The sequence below is a fragment of the Struthio camelus genome, chromosome 31, assembly GCF_040807025.1.
Source record: "Struthio camelus isolate bStrCam1 chromosome 31, bStrCam1.hap1, whole genome shotgun sequence".
Classification (NCBI taxonomy): Eukaryota; Metazoa; Chordata; class Aves; order Struthioniformes; family Struthionidae; genus Struthio; species Struthio camelus.
Genome location: NC_090972.1, coordinates 4,055,935 through 4,078,028, shown reverse-complemented (window position 1 = coordinate 4,078,028; position 22,094 = coordinate 4,055,935). Strand labels below are relative to the sequence as shown.

Sequence of the window (22,094 nt, the reverse complement as noted above, 5' to 3'; positions counted from 1 at the left end):
CATGTCCCTTGTCCCTATGTCGTCCCCATGCTGTCCTGTGTCCCTGCATGACCCCATGTCTCTCTGCTGTCCCCGGTCCCTGTGACACCCATCCCCATGTCCCCGTCCCATCCCGTGTCGCTGGACCTTGTGCGTCCCCATGCTGTCCCTGTGTCCCCACACTGTGACACCTCCCTGGGGCACCCCGTGCCCCTGGTCCCTGGGACATTCTTGTGCTGTCCCCACATCCCCAAGCTGGCACTGCCCTGCGTCCCCGTACTGTCCCCACGTCGTCCTCGGTCCCTGCGCTGTCCCTACGTCCCCATACCAGCCCATGTCCCTGCTCCCTGTGACACCCCTGTGCTGTGCCGTGTCCCCACGGCACCCCGTGTCCCTGGTTCCTGTGCTGTCCCCATGTCCCCGGTCCTCATGCTGTCCCACTTCCCTGGTCCCTGTGACATCTCCATCTTATGCCCAGGCCCTCTACTGTCCTGTGTCACCCTAGGACACCGCCATACTGTCCCCATGTCCCAAAACTCTGTGGTGTCCCATGTCTCTGTGCCATCCCATCTCCCTGTGACATCCCCACGGTGTCCCCCTGTCCCCAGCCCCTGTGCTACAACCTTGTCCTGTCCTATGTCCCTATGCTACCCCACATCCCTGGTCCCTGTGATGTCCCCATGCTGTCCTCTGTCCCCACAGTCCCCTGTCCCCATGCCGTCCTGCATCCTTATGCTGTCTTGTGTCCCCATGTCATCTTGTGTCCCTGTACCCTGCTACATCCCCGTGTCCCTGCAATACCTTGTGCCCCTGTACCACCCCAAGTCCCTGTGGTGTCCCATGTCCCCATACTGTCCTTCGCCCCATGTCCCTGTACCACCCTGCATCCCTGTGCTGTCCCACGTCCCCATACCGTCCCATGTCTCCATGCTGTCCTATGCCCCCGTGTCCCTGTGCTCTCCTGTGTCCCCAGGCTGTCCTACACCCCTCAGTCCCTGTGCTGTCCTGTATCACCGTGCCACCTCGTGTCCCTGTGCTGTCCCACATCCCCACACCACCCTGTATCCCCACACTGTCCTACGCTGTGTCCCTGTGCTGTCCCACGTCCCCACATCCCTATACTGACCCATATCACCATGCTGTCCTACGTCCCTGTGTCCCTGCACTGTCCTGTGTCACCATGCCACCCTGTGTCTCTGTGCTGTCCCGTGTCCCTATACCATCCCATGTTCTCATGCTGTCCTATGCCGTGTCCCTGCGCTGTCCTGTGTCACCGTGCCACCTCATGTCCCTGTGCTGTCCCACGTCACCATACTGTCCCGTGTCCCCACGCTGTCCTACATCTCCATGCCCCTACACTGCCCTGGGTCCCCACGTCATCCTGCATCCCCACGTCCCCGTGCTGTCCCTCATCTCCATTTCCCCCCCGCTGTCCCACGTCCCCGCGCCGCGTCCCCACCTCTGGGCCATGATCTTGAAGGCCTCGGGCAGGTAGCACTGCACGTTCTCCATCTGGAAGGGGTCGGCGTCGCAGATCTTGTCGTCCGTGCGCCCGTAGTTGGCGTTCTCCACCATGACGACGTCGCTGCCCGGGCAGCGCAGCTCGATGGGGTACCCCTCGCAGGCCAGCTCGCGGCGCACCAGGCCGAAGGGCAGCCCCGCACGGCTCAGCCCTGCGGGGCAGCACGCCTGGGTCCCCGCGCCCGGACGCCGGGGCCCCCGGGGACGCCCCCCTCGCAGGCCAGCTCGCGGCGCACCAGGCCGAAGGGCAGCCCTGCACGGCTCAGCACACCTGGGTCCCCGGACCCTGGGGATGCCCCTCATCCGGACGCCTGGGCCCCGGGGACGCCCCTCCCGCATCAGCTCCGAGGCCGAAGGCCAGCCCTGCGGGGCGGACATGCAGGACACCTGCATACCTAGGGCCGGATGCCTGGGCCCGCTGTTGGATGAGGGAGAAGAGGAGGACACCTAGGTCCTTGAGGGGGAGGGGACCGGATGCCTGGGCCCCTTGGTGGGGGAAGGACCCAGCCCGGACGCCTGTGTCCCCCATCCCCACTGGGCAGCAAAGATGGTGCTACCGTAGTGCACCTAATAAAGGAGCAACCCCCCCACCCCGTACACACATCTTTCTATGGCAACATGTCAGCACACACGTGTGTGGGAGGACTCCCGGGCTGTTGCACGCACACGTGTGACCCCACAGGCACATGCGGGTGGCAGGGCTCTCACCCGTGCCGTGCACGCACACGCGGGTGGCAGGGCCCTCCCCAGCGTCGTGCGCGCACATGCGTGTGGCAGGGCCCTCACCAGCGCCAGGCACGCACACGCGTGTGCGCCGCGCAGGCACCCGGGTGCCCGGCTCTCCTCCCCCGCCAGCGCCGGCAATGGCTAAAATTAGCCGGAGGAGCAGATGGCGGCGCCCGTGGCGGCTCCGCCAGGACCAGCCCCCTCGCGCACGCCTCGCACCCGCGGCGCTGGGGAAACTGAGGCATGGCTGAACGCGCGACAGCCACAAGGACCCAGGCGTCCGGGTGCCTCCCGGACCCTCTGAGATGAGGATAGCAAGGCCCAGGCGTCCGGGTGCTGCACGCCCCATCCCCATCTTATAGCCAGGATAAAGGACCCAGGAGTCCGGGTGCCCCTAGACCCCTTGAGGGGGGCTAGCGGGCCCAGGAGTCCAGGCACCACATCCCTCCCCCCAGCCCACCCCCGCTGCGATGGGACCGCGGGCAGGCGCGGGGGGCCCAGGCGTCCGGGCGACGGCAGCCTACCTTGGGTGGCGGAGGTGACGAGGACAGCGGTGACGAGGAGGCTCCGCAGGGCGGGGGCAGGACGGGCCATGGCGGGGGAGGGGGCGCGAGCCCCCGCGGCGGCGGCAGTGTCACCGGCCACCGGGCAGGATGCGGCCGACCTGGGGGGAGAGCGCAGGGGTAAGGGGGGGGCCACCCCGGATGCCTGGGCCCCATTGGGTTGGGGAGAGCGCAGGGGTGAGGGGGGGCCACCCCGGATGCCTGGGCCCCATTGGGCTGGGGAGAGCAAAGGGGTGTGGGGGGGGTCACCTCAGATGCCTGGGCCCCACCGGGTTGGGGAAGAGTGCAGGTGGGGGGGGGGCCGCCCCGGACGCCTGGGCCCCACCGGGTTGGGGAAGAGTGCAGGTGGGGGGGGGGGCCGCCCCGGACACCTGGGCCCCTCTGCGGAGGGGTTGGGGGGGAGGCAGCAGGGTGCACTTAATTGGGGTGGAGGATGCCCGACCCCCCCCCCCCAGCCCCACGTGGGGACCCAGGCGCCCGGGGGCTGCCCAGCCCCCCCTCAGCAGGACGGGTGCTCGGGCGTGCGGGACAGGAAGCGATTAGGGATCCCGGGGATTAACGAGGCAGATTAAATGGCTCCAAATCCACCTGAGCTGGAACCGTCATGGGATTAACTGGGGGGGGGGGGGAGGACCCAGGCATCCGGGCAGCCCCTGCAGCCACCCGCCCCCCCTCAACCCAGAGCAGAAGGGACCCAGGCATCCGGGCCGACCCCCACTAACCCACTGCAGCCCCCTGGGGGGATTAAATCGATTACTTGGACCCCAGGCTCAAATCCCTTGGCAAAGGGACCCAGGCGTCCGGCCCTCCCCTACAACCCCCACGCAGGGGACCCAGGCATCCGGCCCCCCCCCACCGACAGCCACCACAGGGGGGACCCAGGAGTCCAACCTCCCCCCCCCCCCCCCCGCGTGGAGGATCCCAGGCCTCCGGGCCCTGCTCACCCCCCACCCGGCATGGAGGGGCCCAGGCATCCGGACCCCCACCCCGCATCGCTCACCCTGTGCGGGGGATGGGGCCCCCAGTGCATTGTGGGAAGCTCTGCCCCGGCAGCTCCCATCCGGCACGTTACCACGGTGACAGCACCCCAGTGCATTGTGGGAAACTCACTGCTTCCCCCCACCACCACCATGGGTGATGGTGGAGAGGTGCATTGTGGGAAACTCCCAGCACAACTGGGCGGGGGGGGGGCTTTCCACTGCCTTCCCAGCATGCCTTGCACACAGCCAGCTCTGGGGGGACCCAAGTGTCTGGGCCCCTCCACGCATCTTGCACCTCCCCCCACTCCGGGGGACCCAGGCATCCGGGGAGACCCCCCAGGTCCCCCATGGAATTGCTACACAGGGATGAAGACACTGCACGCACGCGTGCGAGTGTACGAGGCCTCAGCGCACACGCGTGTGCAAGCACGCGGGGCCCGCGACCACACTGCTCCTGCCAGCCCGGTCCAGTGCACACGCGTGTGCGAGCGCACAGAGCCCCTCGAACATGCCACTCCTGCCGGCCGGGTCCTGTGCACACGCGTGTGCGAGGCAGCTCCCGCTCCCCGGGCCCAACTCAGCTCCCCTCAGCACAGAGGACCCAGGCGTCCTGCTGTGGGCTCTCCCTGCTCAGCCTTTGGGGAAACTGAGGCTCCCCCCCAGGGGGCACACGGGGGCGGGGCGGGGCGGGGCGGGGTGGGGCGGGAGAATCAACGAGGACCCAGGCATCCGGGCTCCCCTCCACCCCACGCTGCAGTCACCCCTTGGGGAGGGACAGTGTGACCCCCCAGGGTGGGGGAGCTGCACCCTCCCCCTCCCCCCGCTGGCAGCCCAGATGCCTGGGTCCCCACCCAGGGGAGTGGGCTCCTAGTGCTCCTTTTCTCGAGACAATATGGTAAAAGAGAAGCCCCCCCCCCCCCACTGCCCCACAGGGGACAATCAGCTTGCCCCACATCTCGAGACATTATGGTACCAGGAGGGATAGGATCGTCCCCCCCCAGGCTGTCCACACATTAGGGTACCGGGAGGACAAACGTGCCCCTACCACGCTCTCCAAATATTACGGTACCGGGAGGAGCAGCCCATCCCGCTGGCGGGAGCAATCGCAGGGCTCTGCTTCTCCAGACATTACAGTACCGGGGGAGACTGACCCCCGCCCCCCCCAGTGCCGGGAGCCAATTGATGGCTCCGCCTCTCCAGACATTATGGTACCCGGGGTGGGGGGGAACAAACCCCCCAGAGGCGGGAGCGAACTAAAAGCTCCGCCTCTCCAGACATTACGGTACCGGGAGGGGGGAGTCGCCCCCCCTCAGCGGCGGGAGCGATCTCGGGCCTCCGCCTCTCCAGACATTACGGTACCGGGAGGGGGCGTCGACCCCCCCTCACCGTGGCCGGAGCGGTCTCACGGCTCCGCCTCTCTAGACATTACGGTACCGGGGGTGCCCCCCCCCCCCACCCGGCCCCGCTGCTGCAGTGGGGGGGGGCGGTGCCCCCCCCGGTCCAGGGGCTGCGGGGGGGGAAGAGACCCCCTCCTCGAGCTGTCGGCCGGGGGGGCCGAAATAAGCCCCCCCATTGGAATATGCGCCCTCCCCGCTGCCCCCCCGCACTGCGCGCCCCTCCCATTGCAATCCCCCCCATTGCACAGGCCCCCCCCGCACTCCTGATGGCCGGGGGGGGCTCCATTCCCCGCTCCCCCGACTTGGCTAGCCCCCCCCCCGTTTTACACGGGTCCCCATGGCACGGAGGCCCCCCCCCGCATTGAACGACCCCCCCCTCTGGTTTTCATGCCCCCCGCCCCGCATCTCCCGGTGCTCCCCGGACAGCACGGTGCCCCCCCACTGCACGATGCCCTCCTCTATATTGCACGGCCCCCCCCACTTTGCATGACGCCCCCCGGTTTGCACGGCCCCCCCCCCGCACTGCACGGCCTCCCGGTCTGCTATGCGCCCCCCCCCGACATTGTACGCCCCGCATCGGCGCTGCCCCCCCTTATTGCACAGTGCCCCCCACCCGGTTTGCACGGTGCCCCCCCGGTTTGCACGGCGCCTTCCCCCTCATTGCACAATCCCCCCCCGCATTACACGCCCTGCACCGACGGTGCCCCCACCCGCTTTGCACGCCCCCCCCCGTATTGCATGATACCCCCCCCTCTTTGCACAGCCCCCCCCGCTCTGCACGGCGCCCCCCCCTCCCGCATTGCACACTGTCGCTCAACCCGCACGGGTCCCCGCATTGCACGCCCCGCACCGGCTGTCCCCCCCCCCCCGCATCGCACGACCCCCCCGGTCAGCACGGCGCCCCCCCCCCGCGATGCACGACCCCCCTCCTCTTTGCACATCCCCCCCGGGTCTACACGGCGCCCCCCCCGCATTGCACGCCCCCCCACCGGCTCTGCACGCCCCCCCCCGCCCCGGCGGCGCCCGTACCTGCGGGGGCGCGCGGGCCCGGGGGGGCAGCTCCATGCGGCGACGGCGCGGGCGGTGCGGGCGGCGCGGCCCCCCCCCCGGCAGCGCCACCCCCCCCCCCCGCGGCGAGCACCGCTCGCCCCGCCCCGCCCCGCCCGCGTCACTCACCGGGGGGCGGGGCGCCGCGCGGCCCCGCCCACAGGGCCGCCGGTACCGGGCGGGGGGGGCGGGTGTGAGGGGACCGTTATGGGGGGGGGGGGTGAGGAGACCGTTATGGTGGGGGCGGGTGTGAGGGGACCGTTATGGGGGAGGGGATGAGGGGACCGTTATGGGGGGGCGGGTGTGAGGGGACCGTTACAGGGGGGGATGAGGGGACCGTTATGGGGGGGCGGGTGTGAGGGGACCGTTATGGGAGAGGGGGTGAGGGGACTGTTATGGTGGGGGGATGAGGGGACCGTTATGGGGGCGGGTGTGAGGGGACCGTTATGGGGGGGATGAGGGGACCGTTATGGGGGGGGCGGGTGTGAGGGGACCGTTATGGGGGAGGGGGTGAGGGGACCGTTATGGGGGGGGCGGGTGTGAGGGGACCGTTACAGGGACCGTTATGGGGGGGATGAAGGGACCGTTATGGGGGGGCGGGTGTGAGGGGACCGTTATGGGGGGGGGCGGGTGTGAAGGGACCTTTACAGGGGGGGATGAGGGGACCGTTATGGGGGGGGCGGGTGTGAGGGGACCGTTACAGGGGGGGATGAAGGGACCGTTATGGGGGGGGCGGGTGTGAGGGGACCGTTACAGGGACCGTTATGGGGGGGATGTAGGGACCGTTATGGGGGGGCGGGTGTGAGGGGACCGTTATGGGGGGGGGGCGGGTGTGAAGGGACCTTTACAGGGGGGGATGAGGGGACCGTTATGGGGGGGGCGGGTGTGAGGGGACCGTTACAGGGACCGTTATGGGGGGGAGGATGAGGGGACCGTTACGGAGGAGGGAAGAGCATGAGGGTATCGTTAAAGGGGGGGGGCAATCACGTGAGGTGCCCGGTAACGTGGTGGGGGGAGGGTTTACCGTGTGAGGAAGCCGGTAACGGGGGCGGGAGGGGGGAGCGGTGCGGGGCAACAGCCTCTTCCCGCCCTGGCGGCAGGCAGAAAACCTGGTGCGGATTTGCCCCCGGGAGGGGAGCGGGGGTAAAACCCGGCCTGGATCTACCCCCTGGGAGGGGACTGGAGGGTAAATCCCGACCTGGATCCGCCCTGGGAGGGGAGCGGGGGTAAAACCCGGCCTGGATCTACCCCCTGGGAGGGGACTGGAGGGTAAATCCCGACCTGGATCCGCCCTGGGAGGGGAGCGGGGGTAAAACCCGGCCTGGATCCACCCTTGGGAATGGAGTGAGGGGCAAAACCTGGCCTGCCATTCACAGACAGCACGGAGGGGGCTGGATAGGGCGGGGGTCAAGGGTCACCCCGGTGTCACGGGCAGGCCCCGCCCCCTCCCCCGCCCGGAGTCCAGCCTGACTTACGGGAACGGGGGAGGGGCAGGCCCCCCCTCCTCCTTTGGGGGAGGGGGCTCAGATGTCCTGGCAGCCCCTGCCCCACCCGATGTACAGACACGCGCGTGAGCACAGACACGCACGCACATGTGAGCACGGCCAGCCACACGCCTGAGCAGGGCCTCGCACACGTGAGCACACGCGTGTACGTGTGTGAGCTGGCACACGCACACATATGTGAACACGGCCCTGTGCACGCACGAGCAGTGTCACGTGCACGCGCGCGCTCGCACTCATACCAGCGTGGTCACGGACACGTGAGCGCACTGCTGCACAGAAAAGGTCACGCATGTGCACACGCTCCCTCACACATGACCCCCATCATGCATGACATAGTCATGAAAACATATTTGCACGTGCGTGGGCGGATTGCCACACAGGCGTGTGTGCAATCACACGTGTGTCAGTGCAGCCACGTACGTGTGAGCAGGCTCTCACACGTGTGACCACCATCACACACATGTGCATGCAGCCATGCACGAGCAGGGTCACACGTGTAGGTCACATGTCCCCTGCCAGCAGGGGGGGATGAGGAAGAGCCCTGCTGCTGGCTATCATTAGCCCTGCTTATAATTAGCATATGCAAATGGCTTCACTGGGGAGGGGGGGTCTGTAGTCAACAATGGGGGAGGGGTAATTAGTGCCAGTAATTAGTGCAAGGCGAGAGCGGGAGTAGGCTGGGGGAGTGTGCAAGGGCCATGCGGGCAAGGAGCTCCCATGCAAGGCTGGGCTGTGAGCATCTGGGGCAAGTTTGTGAGGGCCAAGTGTGCAAGGAGCCCCGTGCAAGCTGGGTACAGAAGCAAGGGTAAGCGTGCAAGGGCTGAGTGTGCAAGGCGCCTGGTGCACCAGCACACAGGGAGCTGGCACAAGGGAGCAGCGTGCAAGGAGCTCTGGCGCAAAGCCGGAACGTGAGCGCGCACGATGGGCGTGCAAGGGCGGTGTGCCAGGAGCCCCCGTGCAAGGCTAGGCAGCCCCGGGGCGAGTGTGCAAGGGCCGCGTGTGCAAGGCCGGGCGCGCGCATGCGCGGGGAGCATGCGCGAACAGCGCCCGGGGCCCGGCGCCCGCTCATGGCGCATGCGCGTGTCGGGGCTGCGCCGCTCCGCACCGCGCCCCGGCCGCCATTCGCCCCGCCCCCTCGCCCTTCCCATTGGGCAGCCGCTTCCCTTCCACCCTCCCCATTGGCGGCCTGGAAGAGCCTGCCGATTGGCGGCGGCGCGCGAGCGGGAGGCGGGGAAGCGGCGGGCGCGCGCCTCTCCCGGCGGCGGCGGCGGCGGGCGGCGCGGGGATTGGCGGGGCGGGGCGGCGGGGGCGGGGCAAGGCGGTGCCGGCCACTACGGGAGCCGGGAAGCCCCGCCCTGCTGCCGGGGGCTGATGCAGGCTGGGGGTGGGGGTGCAGGCGCAGCCCCACGGTGAAACCCGGGCCGCCCCGCTCCCCTCGGGGCTCCTGGGCCCCAAACCCGACGGGGGGTGGGGCAAGAAGGTGGGGGAGGTGCGCCAAGCGGGGGGGGGGGAGGGACGCCTAGCCCCTCCCCCCACCCGCCTGGCCCTCCAAGCCCCTCCCCTCCCATCGCCCCGCCCCCGGTACCCAGCTGTCTCCACGCCCCTCCCCACTTACTGTCAATCACCGCTGGTCCCGCCCCCTCAGCTGACGCCCCGCCCCTCCCATGGACCTTCTCTCCCCCCCCGCCCCCAACCCTCCCGGGTTCTATTTTTAGCCCGCCGCAGCCAATGGGCGGCTGGCGGGGGCGGGCCGAGCGCCGGAGGGACGGGCCGGACAGCCAATGGAAGGCGGCGCGGCGGCGGCGGCCGGGCCCAATGGCTGCGGCGGGGCGGGCGCGCGAGGCGCGGCGTCAGAGGCGAGCGGCCAATGGGACGGCGCCGGCGGCGCGGCGGCGCCAATGGGCGGCGGGGGGCGGGGCGGGGCGGTCCGCCGGGGAGCGGGGCGGCCGGGCCGAGCCGAGCCGAGCCGAGCCGGGCCCGACATGGGCAACGCGGCCGCGGCCAAGAAGGGCGGCGAGCTGGAGAGCGGTGAGTACCGGCGCCGCGCCGCCCCGGGCCGGCCGCCCTCCCTCCCTCTCTCGGCGGGTACCGGGCGGAACCGGGCCGGGGGGAACCGGGCTCAGGTGGCAGCAGGCCGAGCCGGGCCGAACCGGGACAACCGGGCGAGGGTGGGCCGGGCCGAGCTGCGCCGGGGGGAACTGGGCCCGGCGGAACCGGGCTGGGCTGGACCGGGGAGGGGGATGAGCTGGAGGGGAACCGGGCGGGGCTGGGGGGGAACTGGGACCGGCGGAACCGAGTCGAGCTGGATCTGGCGGGACCGAGCTGGGACGAAGTGGGACCGGCGGAATCGAGACAGGCCGGACCATGAGGGGTGCCGGGCCCGGCGGAACCGGGTGGGACCGAGGGGATCTGAGTCGGGGGCAATTGGACCCGGGGGGCCCTAGGTTAGGCTGGACCGGGGAGGAGGGGCACCGGAACCGGCGGAAGCGGGCCGAGCTGGATCGGGGGCCACCGAGCTGAGGAGAACCGGGCCGGGCTGGAGCCGGGGGTGAAGCAGGCCGAACCGGGGGGGGGGACCAGGCTGAGCGCGGGTCAACCGGGGGTCACCGGGGGGGGGGGAGGAGGCCGAACCGGATCGGGGGGAGCCGAGCTGAACCGAGCTGGACTGGGCAGGGACCCCCGGGGTGGCGGGGGCGGATCCGGAGGGCACAGGGACCCTGGGGCAGTTTGCCCCGGGGGAGGGGGTTACGGTGGGGGGGCGGGGCTTGGCGGAAGGGGCGGGGCATGCCAGGGGTTGCCATGGGCGCGGGGGCGGGGCGCGCGGGGGCTGCCAGGGGCGCGGGGGCGGGGCGCGGGGAAGGGGCGGGGTACGTGGGCGTCGCCATGGGGACGGGGCGGAGGTGGGGGGGAAGGGGCGGGGCGCGCAGGGGTTGCCATGGGGACGGGGGCGGGGCACGTTGGGGGTTGCCATGGGGATGGGGCGGGGCCTGGGGAAAGGGGCGGGGCTCGGCAGGTGCAGCGGGGGCGGGGGGGTCTCTGGCGCCTCCTCCCGCCCCCACGCGGGTCCCGAGGTCAGCGGGGGGGCAGCCCGGACGCCTGGGTCCCCGGGGTGCTGGAGACACCAGCAGGCTTTGGGGGTCCAGGCGGGTGCTGGGGACGCTGGTCTGGGGGTACTGGGGGACACTGGGGACTTTGATCTGGGGGTCCAGGCGGGTGCTGGGGACGCTGGTCTGGGGGTATTGGGGGACACTGGGGACACTGGTCTGGGGGCCCAGGCGGGCGCTGGGGACGCTGGTCTGGGGGTATTGGGGGACACTGGGGACGCTGGTCTGGGGGCCCAGGCGGGCACTGGGGACGCTGGTCTGGGGGTATTGGGGGACACTGGGGACGCTGGTCTGGGGGCCCAGGCGGGCACTGGGGACGCTGGTCTGGGGGTATTGGGGGACACTGGGGACGCTGGTCTGGGGGCCCAGGCGGGTGCTGGGGACGCTGGTCTGGGGGTATTGGGGGACACTGGGGACGCTGGTCTGGGGGCCCAGGCGGGTGCTGGGGACGCTGGTCTGGGGATATTGGTGGACACTGGGGACGTTGATCTGGGGGTCCAGGTGGGTGCTGGGGACGCTGGTCTGGGAGTATTGGGGGACACTGGGGACACTGGTCTGGGGGCCCAGACGGGTGCTGGGGACGCTGGTCTGGGGGTATTGGGGGACACTGGGGACGTTGATCTGGGGGCCCAGGCGGGTGCTGGGGACGCTGGTCTGGGGGTATTGGGGGACACTGGGGACGCTGGTCTGGGGGCCCAGGCGGGTGCTGGGGACGCTGGTCTGGGGGTATTGGGGGACACTGGGGACGTTGATCTGGGGGCCCAGGCGGGCGCTGGTTCTGGGGATATTGGTGGACACTGGGGACGCTGGTCTGGGGATATTGGGGGACACTGGGGACGCTGGTCTGGGGGCCCAGGCGGGTGCTGGGGACGCTGGTTCTGGGGATATTGGTGGACACTGGGGACGCTGGTCTGGGGGTATTGGGGGACACTGGAGACACTGGTCTGGGGGCCCAGGCGGATGCTGGGGACGCTGGTTCTGGGGGTATTGGGGGACACTGGAGACACTGGTCTGGGGGCCCAGGCGGGCACTGGGGACGCTGGTTCTGGGGTATTGGGGGACACTAGGGATGCTGGTCTGGGGCCCCAGGCAGGTGGGTCCTGGGGATGCTGGTTCTGGGGATATTGGGGGACACTGGTCTGGGGGCCCAGGTGGATGCTAGGGACTCTAGTCTGGGGGTATTGGGGGGTACTGGGGACGTTGATCTGGGGGCCCAGGTGGGCGCTGGGGATGCTGATCTGGGAGTATTGGGGGACGGTGGGGACACTGGTCTGGGGGTATTGGGGCGCACTGGGAATATTGGTCTGGTGGCCCAGGCGGGTGCTGGGGACACTGGTCTGGGAGTATTGGAGGGTACTGGGGACGCTGGTCTGGGGGCCTAGGCAGGTCCTGGGGACACTGGTTTTGGGGGTCCTGGTGGACACTGGTTTTGGGGTCACGGTGGCCATTGGGGACACCAGCACTTTCTGGGGGTCCAGGGGGAACTGGGGACACCAGTTTCAGGGTCCCTGCAGGCACTGGGGACATCAGCAGGGCTTGTGCGTTCAGGGGACACTGATTTGGGGTCTTGGTGGCCACTGGGGACACCAGTTTGGGGGTCTGTGTGTCCCCCCGTGGCGGTGTCATGTCCCCCCGTGGCGGTGTCATGTCCCCCGATGGCACTGTCCTTAACAGCGGTGCCACATCCCCTAGAGTCCCTTGTTCCCCCCATATCGGGGCCGGTGGGGGCATGGGCCATACTGGTCCATACTGGGGGGGGGGTGTCCCCGTGGCCTGTCCCCGCCCGCGTCGCTGCCACCCCGGCCCCAGGGACAAAGTCTGCGCACCCCCCCCTCTCCCGGGGTCATCGCCCTGCGGCCGCCTCCTCCCGGACGCCTGGGCCCGCGCGGCATGGAGGACGGTGAGGGTGGGGGGCAGGGTCCGGACGCCTGGGTCCTCGCAGAGAGGCTCTGGGGGTGGGGGTGGCCGGACACCTGGGCCCCTCTGCCCTTCGTCCGTCCCCCCCCAGAGGCCTGGGGAAGTTTTGGGGTGCTTTGGGGGGGGGAGGAGCAAGAGGCAGCAGCCCTGGATGCCGGGACCCGTTGGCGGGGGGGGGTCCTAAGGTTGACTCCCCCCCATTTTGTCCCCCCCCCCCCCCCCCCCCCCCAGTGAAGGAGTTTTTGGCCAGAGCCAAGGAAGATTTCCTGAAAAAATGGGAGAATCCAGCCCAGGTATGGCCACTCCTGTCCCCTCCTGGGGGGGTCCTCGGGGGTCCCCTGTCCCCTCCTGGGGGTCTGGATGGTCCCTTCTCCCTGCTGGGGGGTCTGGTGGAGTCACCTGTCCCCTCCTGGGGGTCTCTTGTCCCCTCTAAGGGGCCCCCCGTGCCTTCCTGGCGGGTGCTAGGGGGTCCTTTCTCCCCTCCTGGGGTCTCTTGTCCCCTCGTGAGGGGCTGGGGGGGGTTCCTTGTCCCTCCTGGGATGTCTGGGAGGGGGACTGTCCCCTCCTGGGCTCTGGGGCCCTTCAGAGGGGTCTCATGTTGCATCTATGGGATTCTTGGGGGGGGTGGGTCTGGGGTCCCTGGGGTGCCCATGTCCCTTCCTAAGCTGGGGGCCCTGGTGGCTCCCTGTGCCAGGGTCCCTGGGGGGCCATCGGGGGGCCCTGGGGTGGTCTGTGTCCCCTCCCTGGGCCCAGGATCACTTGGGGGGGTCCTATGTCCCCTGGGGGTGTTTGGGGTCCCTAGGGTCCCTAAGCTGTTGTCCCTGGGGGGTATTTGGGGTCCCTGGGGTGTCTGTGTCCCCTCCCCAGCCAGTGTCTCAGCAGGGGGGGAGGGGGGGGCTGTCTGAGGTCCCGTGGGGGTCTGAGGTCCCTGGTCTGGTGTCCCTGGGGTGTCCATGTCCCTTCCCAAGCTGGGGTCCCCGAGCCAGCGTCGCTGGGAGGGTCTGGGGTCCGCGGGGCATCCGTGTCCCCTCTCCGGGCAGTATCCCTGGGGTCCCCGAGCTGGCGTCGCTGGGAGGGTCTGGGGTCCGCGGGGCGTCCGTGTCCCCTCTCCGGGCGGTGTCCCTGGGGTCCCCGAGCCGGCGTCGCTGGGAGGCTCAGGGGTCTGCGGGGTGTCCCTGGGGTCCCCAAGCCGACCCGCCGCGGTCCCCAGAACACGGCCAGCCTGGAGCAGTTCGAGCGCATCCGCACGCTGGGCACCGGCTCCTTCGGGCGCGTCATGCTCGTGCGGCACAAGGACTCGGGCCACCACTACGCCATGAAGATCCTCGATAAGCAGAAGGTGACGCTAACGGGGGGCCCCTGGGGTCCCCAGCACACCGGGTTTGGGGGACACCCCAGTGCCCTCAGTGTCCCCAGCACATGGCATTTTGGGGGGGGCCGGTATCCCAAGCACATGGGATTTGGGGGGACACCAGTGTCCTGAGTGTCCCCAACGCAGAGGGATTTGGGGGACATTGGTGTCCCCAACACACAGGAATTGGGGGGGGACCCTGGTGTCCTCACTGCCCTCAACATATGGGGGTTTTGGGGGGGGGGGAACACAATACACAGGGGCTGTGGAGGGCACAGGGTGTCCCCAGTGTCCCCAACACATGGTTTTGGGGGGGGGGACTGATGTCCTCAACACATGGGGGTTGGGGGGAGACACCGGTGTCCCCAGTGTCCCCCATACAGGAGTGATGTGGGTGGGGGGTCATGGGGGTCCCTGATGTTCCCAGCCTGGGGGGGATGGGGAATTTGGGAGGGCTTCTCAGCATCTCAGGCCTGGGGGGAAAATTTGAGGGGTCTCAGGGCTGGGGGATTTGGGAGAGTCCCTGGCCTGGGGGAAGTGGGGGAGGCATATGAGGGTCCCCGGCTTTGGGGGACTGGGGAATTTGAGGGGGTTCCCAACATGCCAGGCTGGGCAGAGGGGGAATTTAGGGGGTCCCTAGCCCAGTGGGATGGGAGACTTGGGGGGTCCCCACAGGTGCTGGGAGTTTTGGGGGGATCCCTGACCGGGCTTGAGGACTTTGAGGGCCCCCACCAGGGGATGGGGGGAGTCTGGGAGGTCCCTGGCCTGGGGATTTGTGGGTCCCCTCGGGGGTTTTGGGGTGTCCCTGACCAGGGTCCGGGGCATTTGGGGGTCCCCAAACAGGTGGTGAAGCTGAAGCAGATCGAGCACACGCTCAACGAGAAGCGCATCCTGCAGGCCGTCACCTTCCCCTTCCTCGTGCGCCTCGAGTACTCCTTCAAGGTGGGGCTGTCCCCGCGGTGGCCCTGGCCCCCCCGGGATGTCCCCTGCGCCTCCAGGATGTCCTTGTTACCCCTGAGATGTCCTCTGTTCCTGCAGGATGTCCGTTGCACCTCTAGGATAGCACCACAGAGGTGTCCTCTGTGTCCTTGGGATGTGCCCTGTCACCCCCCCCCAGGATGTCCCCTGCACCCCTAGGTTGTCCCTGTGTGCCCAAGGTGGCACCCCAGGGGTGTCCCCTGTGCCCTCAGGATGTGTCACCCCTGAGGTGTCCCTTGTTGCCCTGGGATGTCCCTGCCTTCTGCAGCGTGTCCTTGTGTCCTCAGGGTTGTCCCTGTGTCCTTGGGATGTCCCCCACCACCCTCGGGCTGTCCCCCGTTGCCCCCAGGACATCCCTGGGACGTCCCCAGGGCATCCCCCATGTCCCCAGGGTGTCCTCCATCACCCCCGGGACGTCCCCTGTGTCCCCGGGATGTTCCCCGTCCCCCCGGCTGTCCCCAGGCTGAGGGGACCGTGCTCCGGCAGGACAACTCCAACCTGTACATGGTGATGGAGTACATCCCGGGGGGGGAGATGTTCTCCCACCTCCGCCGCATCGGCCGCTTCAGGTGAGCCGGATGCCTGGGCCCCCCCCGCCAGGGGTCTCGGGAAGGGGCTGGGGGAGGGGTCTTGTGGGAGCCTGGGGGGGCCCCGAGGGTCTCTGGAGGGGACCCAGGCAGAGCTGGAGGGTTTGGGGAGGGTTGAGGGAATCTCAGGGGGGACTTTGGGTGCATCTCGGGGGGATTCGCAGGGGAACGGGGGGTGGTTGGGGTTCCTGGGGGGGGTCCCTGGGGGGGGTCTCAGGAAGTGCTTTGGGGGGCTCTGGGGGGTTGGGGGGGTTTCCTGGGGGTCTCTGGTGCTTTCTAGGGGTTTCTTGGGGGGCTCTGCAGGATCCCAGGGGGTCTCAGGAAAGGTCTAGAGAGTCCCTGGGGGGGTCTCTGAAGGTCTCAAGAAGGGTTTAGGGGGGCTCTGGGGGATTTGCTGGGGGGTTGAAGGGTTCCCTGGAGGTCTCTGGGGCTTTCTGGGGGGGGGTCTCAGGAAGGGTCCGGGGATCTCGGGGTCCCTGGGGGGGGTTCCTCTGGCTACCCCTCCCCAACATCCCCCACCTGCCCCCCAGCGAGCCCCATGCCCGGTTCTACGCGGCCCAAATCGTGCTGACGTTCGAGTACCTGCACGCGCTCGACCTCATCTACCGCGACCTCAAACCCGAGAACCTGCTCATCGACCAGCAGGGCTACATCGAGGTACCCCCAGACCCCCCCAAACACCCCCAAATACCCCCATGGTCTCCCCAGACCTGCTCATGGACCAGCAGAGCTACATCAAGGTACCCCCAAACATCCCCAAATGCCCCCAAATACCCCCCTGGGCACCCTGTGGTCTCCCCAGACCTGCTCATGGACCAGCAGAACTACATTGAGGTACCCCAAAACCACCAAACATCCCCAAATACCCCTCCCAAGTGCCCCCTGCCCCCTCAGTACCCCTCAACTGTCCCAAACGCCCCCCAGAAACCCCCCAGGGCATGCTGCAGCCCCCCCCAAGTACCACAGCTGTCCCCTCAGACCTGTCCCCCCTCCCCGGCTGCCCCAAGTCCCCCCAACCAGGGGGTCCCCACTCGCTTTATTTGTACCCCCCCCCCCCAAGGTGACAGATTTCGGCTTCGCCAAGCGAGTCAAGGGCCGGACCTGGACGCTGTGCGGGACCCCCGAGTACCTGGCGCCCGAAATCATCCTCAGCAAGGTGAGGGAGGTTGCAATCATCCTGATGGACCCCGGGACCCCCTTGGGCCACTCAGTCACCCTCCAACTGTCCCCCATGTCCCCTTCCCCCCCAGGGGTACAACAAGGCTGTGGACTGGTGGGCCTTGGGTGTCCTCATCTATGAGATGGCAGCTGGCTACCCACCCTTCTTCGCCGACCAGCCCATCCAGATCTACGAGAAGATCGTCTCGGGGAAGGTAACAGAGGGGGTAACTTGTCTGGCCTGGCGGGGGGGCCCGGCCTAGGGTGGGAAAACGCAGCGGGGGGGTAGGAAGGGGCTGGTAGTGCAGGATGTGCAAGGCGCTGTATGTAGTCTTCTGTAGTGGGTGCTCTATTAGGTGTACTACGGTAGCACTTTGGTAGTGCGTGTTACTAGGAATAATATGGGAGCTGTGGCTTGCACAGCTTAGGTTGGGGGAACTGGGAGAGGGACTGGGGGGACTGGGAAAGGAAGTAGGGGACGGGGAGCACAAGGAGACAGACTGGGAATGGGCCTGGGGGTACTAGAAGGTTGGGGAGAGGGACTGGGAGAGGGACTGGGAAGAGTGGGAGGTCAAGGAGAAGGACTGGGAGAGGGACTGAGGGACTGGGAGTGGGGTGGAGAGAACTGGGACAGGGATGGGGTAGACTGGGAGAGTGGGGGTGAGGGACTGGGAGGGGGATGGGGGAAGGGGATGAGGCACTGGGAGAGTGGGGGTGGAGAGACCTGAGAGAGGGACTGGGAAGATGGGGAGAGGGACTAGGTGGGACTGGGAAGATGGGAAGAGGGCCGGGGAGAGGGACTAGGTGGGACTGGGAAGATGGGAAGAGGGCCTGGGAGAGGGATGAAGAGGACCAGGAGGACAGGCAAGGGGACTGGGAGAATGGGGAGAAGGACTGGGGGGACTGGGAAGATGGAGAGAGGGACTGGGAGAGGGATGAGGAGGACAGGGAAGAGGACTGGAAGAGCAATGGGGAGACTGGAAGGATGGGGAGAGGGACTAGGAGAGCGGGGAGAGGGACTGGGGGGACTGGGAAGATGGAGAGACGGACTGGGAGAGGGGATGAGGAGGACAGGGAGGAGGACTGGGAGAGCAATGGGGAGACTGGGAAGATGGGGAGAGGGACTGGGGAGACTGGGAAGATGGAGAGAGGGACTGGGAGAGAGATGAGGAGGACCGGGAGAATAAGGAGGAGGACTGGGAGAGCAATGGGGAGACTGGGAAGATGGGGAGAGGGACTGGGAGAGACCCGGGCGCTGCTTCCCCCACCCCACCCACGAGCAGAGCGGAGCCGGGCGGCGCGCCGGGGCGAGGGGCCCAGGCGTCCGGCTGACCCCGCGCCCCCAGGTGCGGTTCCCCTCCCACTTCAGCTCCGACCTCAAGGACCTGCTGCGCAACCTGCTCCAGGTCGACCTCACCAAGCGCTTCGGCAACCTCCGCAACGGCGTCGCCGACATCAAGGGCCACAAGTGGTTCTCCACCACCGACTGGATCGCCATCTACCAGCGCAAGGTGCCCGGCGGGCCGGGGGGGGGTCTCAGGAGGGAGCAAGAGGGGGCTGGGGGTGCCCTAGGGGTCTCAGGAAGGGGCTGGGAGGGTCTTGGGGGGTCTCGAGAGGGGCTGGGGGGGTCTTGGGGGTCCCAGGAGGGGTCTGGGAGGGTCTTGGGGGGTCTCGAGAGGGGTTGGGGGGGTCTTGGGGGTCCCAGGAGGAGTCTGGGAGGGTCTTGAGGGGTCTCAAGAGGGGGCTGGGAGAGTCCTGGGAGGTCTTGAGAGGGGGGTGGGGGTGTCTTGGGGGTCTCAGGAAGGGGCTGGGAGGGTCTTGGGGGGTCTCTAGAGGGGCTGGGGGGGTCTTGGGGGTCCCAGGAGGGGTCTGGGAGGGTCTTGGGGGGTCTCGAGAGGAGGCTGGGAGTGTTCTGGGGGTCTCGAGAGGAGGCTGGGAGTGTTCTAGGGGTCTCGAGAGGGGGCTGGGGGTGTCCTGGGAGGTCTCGAGAGGGGGGTGGGGGTGTCTTGGGGGTCTCGAGATGGGGCTGGGAGGGTCCTGGGAGGTCTTGAGAGGGGGGTGAGGGTGTCTTGGGGGTCTCGAGATGGGGCTGGGAGGGTCCTGGGGGGTCTCGAGAGGGGGCTGGGGGTGTTCTAGGGGTCTTGAGAGGGGGCTGGGGGTGTCCTGGGGGGGTCTCGAGAGGGGGGCTGGGAGGGGTCCTAGGCAGTCTCGAGAGGGGTTGGGGAGATCTTGGGGGTCTCGAGAGGGGGCTAGGGGTGTCTTAGGGGTTTCAGGAGGGGTCTGGGGGCATTATTGGGGTCGCAGGAGGGGTCTGGGGGGGCCAGGAGAGGCCTGGGGAGGCTCTGAGAGGGGCTGAGGGGGGGGTCCTGGAGGTCCCAGGAGGGGTCTGGGGTGTCCTATGGGGCCCCAGGAGGGGTTGGGGGGTTTGGGGGGGGTAGGAGGAATCTGGGGAGGCCCTGAGAGGGGCTGGGGGGGTCCTGGAGGTCCCAGGAGGGGTCTGGGGGTGTCCTACGGGTTCCCAGAAGGGATCTGGGGGGGGTCCTATGGGGTCCCAGGAGGGATTGGGAGGCCGGGGGGGGCAGGAGAAGCCTGAGGGGTCCCAAGAGGCGGCAGAGGGGTGTCCTGGGGGTCTCAGGAGGGGTTGGGAGGGGTCTGAGGGGGGCTAGGAGGGGCCTAGGGGGGTCCCAAGAAGGGGCTGAGGGTGTCCTGGGGGGCTTCAGGAGGTTTCTGGGGGGGGGGGGCCTGGGGGGTCCCAGGAGGGGATGGGGAGGCTGGGGAGGGGGCAGAAGGGGCCTGGGGGGTCCCAGGAGGGGTCTAGGGGGGTCCTGGGGGTGCCAGGAGGGATTGGGGAGGTCTTGGGGGGGTCTCAGGGAGGGGGCTGAGGTGGTCCTCAGAGGGGGCTGGGGGGGGCTCTGGGGCATTATAGGGATCCTGGGGGGGGGAATCTGGAGATTTTAAGGGTCTGGGGGGGGGAATTAGGGGGTCTCATAGGTGGTCCCAGGAGGGTCACGGGGGGGGTGGTTGAGGGGGAGGCTCCCCAAAAGGCATCCAGGAAGGGGATTGGGGGGGGGGTCCCTAAAGCCACCTAGTCCTAGCATAGCGTTGGGTGGGGGGACCGCAGCATCCAGATCGGCTGGGAAGCGGGTAGCGCCCAGGGGGCAGCCGGGGACACACGTTTTGAGGGGGAGGGGGTGCACCCAAGGGACCCAGGCGTCCGGGTGGTCCCCCCCCCGCCCCCCCAGGTGGAGGCCCCCTTCGTGCCCAAGTGCAAGGGCCCCGGCGACACCAGCAACTTCGACGAGTACGAGGAGGAGGAGATCCGCGTCTCGCTCACCGACAAGTGCGCCAAGGAGTTCGCCGACTTCTAGGGGCAAATCCTCCGGGGGGGGGGGGGCAAATCTTGAGGGGGGGGCAAATCCTTCGGGGGGGGGGTCAAATTCCCATGGAAGGGGGCAATTCCCCCTGGGGTGCTGCGGCTTGCCCTTGCCGGCATGGCGTTGGCAATGGCGGCATGGCGTCGGCACCCCCTGGGGGGGGGGAATTTGCCCCCCCCCCATCCTGGGGTAATTGGGTGGGGGGTAATTTGCCCCCCCTGGGTAGTTGGAGGGGGGGTTGCTCTCTCTCCTCTGAGACTAAAGCAAGGGGGAATTGCCCCCCCCCAGTTAAGGTGGAGTGATATGCCCCCCCGTTGGGGTAAAAGAGGGGGTAAATTGCCCCCCCTGGGGTAATTAAGGGGTGGATTTGCCCCCCCCAGAGTAAAAAGAGGGGGTAGATTCCTGCCCCCCATTAAAGAGGAGGTAGATTTGCCCCCCCTTGGGGTAAAGGAGGGGGTAAATTGCCCCCCTGGGATAATTAAGGGGATGGATTTGCCCCCCCCCGGTTAAAGGGGGGGTAGATTCCCCCCCGAGTAAAGGAGGGGGTGAATTGCCCCCCCCAGTATTCAAGGGGATGGATTTGCCCCCCCCAAGGGTAAAAGGATGGGGTAGATTTGCCCCCCCCCCCGGGTAAAGCAGGGGATAATCTGCCCCCCTGGGGTAATTAAGGCTATAGATTTGCCCCCCCTTGGGGTAATTCAGGGCTTGAAACCCCCCCGCTTATTTTGGGGGTTAATTTGCCCCCCCTTAGGTTACTCAAGGGGTGTATTTACCCCCCCCCCCCAGGGTAACTCTGACATTAGATTTCCCCCCCCCAGGTTATTGGAGGGGATTTACCCCCCCTTGGGGTTTATTGGGGGGTATTTCCCCCCCCAGGGGTAATGGGGGGGATTTGCCCTCCCGGGGGGGCTGTGGGGGACAGCTTCCCCCCCCGGATTTTATTCGGGTTGAGCCCCAATTTTTAATGGGGGGGGGCAACATCCAATTGCCCCCCCCCCCCAGTTTTAACTGATTGCTTCGGTTTTAAGCCCAAATTGCAGGTGGGAGGGGGAGGTTGGGGGGGGTGACATGGCCAGGGAGGTTTTTTAATGGGGGCGGCAGGATCGGGGCCCCCCCAATTTGGGGGTCCCCCCCGGGGTAGGGGATGCTGGGGACCCCTCCAGGTCTGGGGGAGGGGCAGGTCTGGGGGGGGGGGAAGTCCCCAAACACGAGGGGGGTCCCTGAGCCTTGGGGGGGGATCCCCACATCCTGGGGGGGGTCCCAAATCCCGGGGGGGTCCTCAACCCCCCTACTCCCCCCGCGTGCTTCGTTGTAAACTTATTTGAGACGAATCCAATAAAGTTTTGTTTAAAAAGCCCGTGCCCCCCTCCCTCCCCCGGGCTGGGGGGGGGCTGCAAAAAGCGGCGGGCCCCCAGGGAAATCGGGGGGGCACCAAGGAATTGGAGGGGTCAAGAAGAAAGGGGGGGGTCCAGGGAATTGGGGGGGGTCAAGGATATGGGGGGGGCAAGGGAAATGGTGTCTAGCGCAATGGGGGGGCAAGGAAGGGGGGGGCCATGGAAATGGGGGGAATATCCAGGAAATGGAGAGGGGGGCAAAAAAATGGGGTGCAAGGAAATGGGGGGGGCCCAGTGACCGGGGGGGCTGGAGCGAACCGGGGGGGGGCAGAAAACGGGGAGGCTCAGAGAAACGGGAGGGGGGGTTTCCACGTGGGTGGGTGGGGGATGGGGGTCCACAGGTGTGGGCGTGGCTTAGGCTGGACGGGAGCGTGGCTTGGCCCGGACGGGGGCGTGGCTTAAAGTGGCTGGGCGTGGCTTAAGGTGGCTGGGCGTGGCTTTGTGGCGGGCGGGCGTGTCTTAGCGGGGAGGAGCAGGCGTGGCTCGGCGGAGTGGGCGTGGCTCGGCGGAGTG

The 22,094-nt window shown here is 68.3% G+C and overlaps 2 protein-coding genes across 7 annotated transcripts in view; one reads left to right on the top strand and one right to left on the bottom strand.

The window, feature by feature from the left end:
* Positions 1-6,255, bottom strand: part of ADGRL1 (adhesion G protein-coupled receptor L1) — a 49,221-nt gene extending 42,966 nt beyond the window's left edge. Inside the window, exons 1-3 of the mRNA XM_068922689.1 lie at positions 6,196-6,255; positions 2,751-2,890; positions 1,439-1,652 (exon numbers count right to left, since the gene is read on the bottom strand). Coding sequence (XP_068778790.1) covers positions 1,439-1,652; positions 2,751-2,820 — 284 coding nt within the window. The 5' untranslated portion in view covers positions 2,821-2,890; positions 6,196-6,255. The remainder of the gene's footprint in view (positions 1-1,438; positions 1,653-2,750; positions 2,891-6,195) is intronic.
* Positions 6,256-9,625: 3,370 nt separating this feature from the next.
* Positions 9,626-21,542, top strand: LOC104147757 (cAMP-dependent protein kinase catalytic subunit alpha). Of its 6 annotated transcripts, none has more exons than XM_068922842.1 (10): positions 9,626-9,746; positions 12,971-13,032; positions 13,950-14,078; positions 14,934-15,032; positions 15,555-15,637; positions 16,186-16,312; positions 16,716-16,811; positions 16,906-17,028; positions 18,160-18,324; positions 20,056-21,542. In XM_068922842.1, exons 1-10 carry the CDS (start codon positions 9,701-9,703, stop codon positions 20,179-20,181), a joined length of 1,056 nt encoding a protein of 351 aa, XP_068778943.1. In that variant the 5' UTR covers positions 9,626-9,700; the 3' UTR covers positions 20,182-21,542. The 6 variants fall into 6 exon arrangements, with proteins under 6 accessions (XP_068778943.1, XP_068778945.1, XP_068778942.1 ...); XM_068922844.1 differs by having other exon boundaries at positions 13,929-14,078; positions 18,220-18,324; positions 20,056-20,221; XM_068922841.1 differs by having other exon boundaries at positions 13,929-14,078; positions 20,056-20,219.
* The last annotated feature ends 552 nt before the right edge of the window (positions 21,543-22,094 follow it).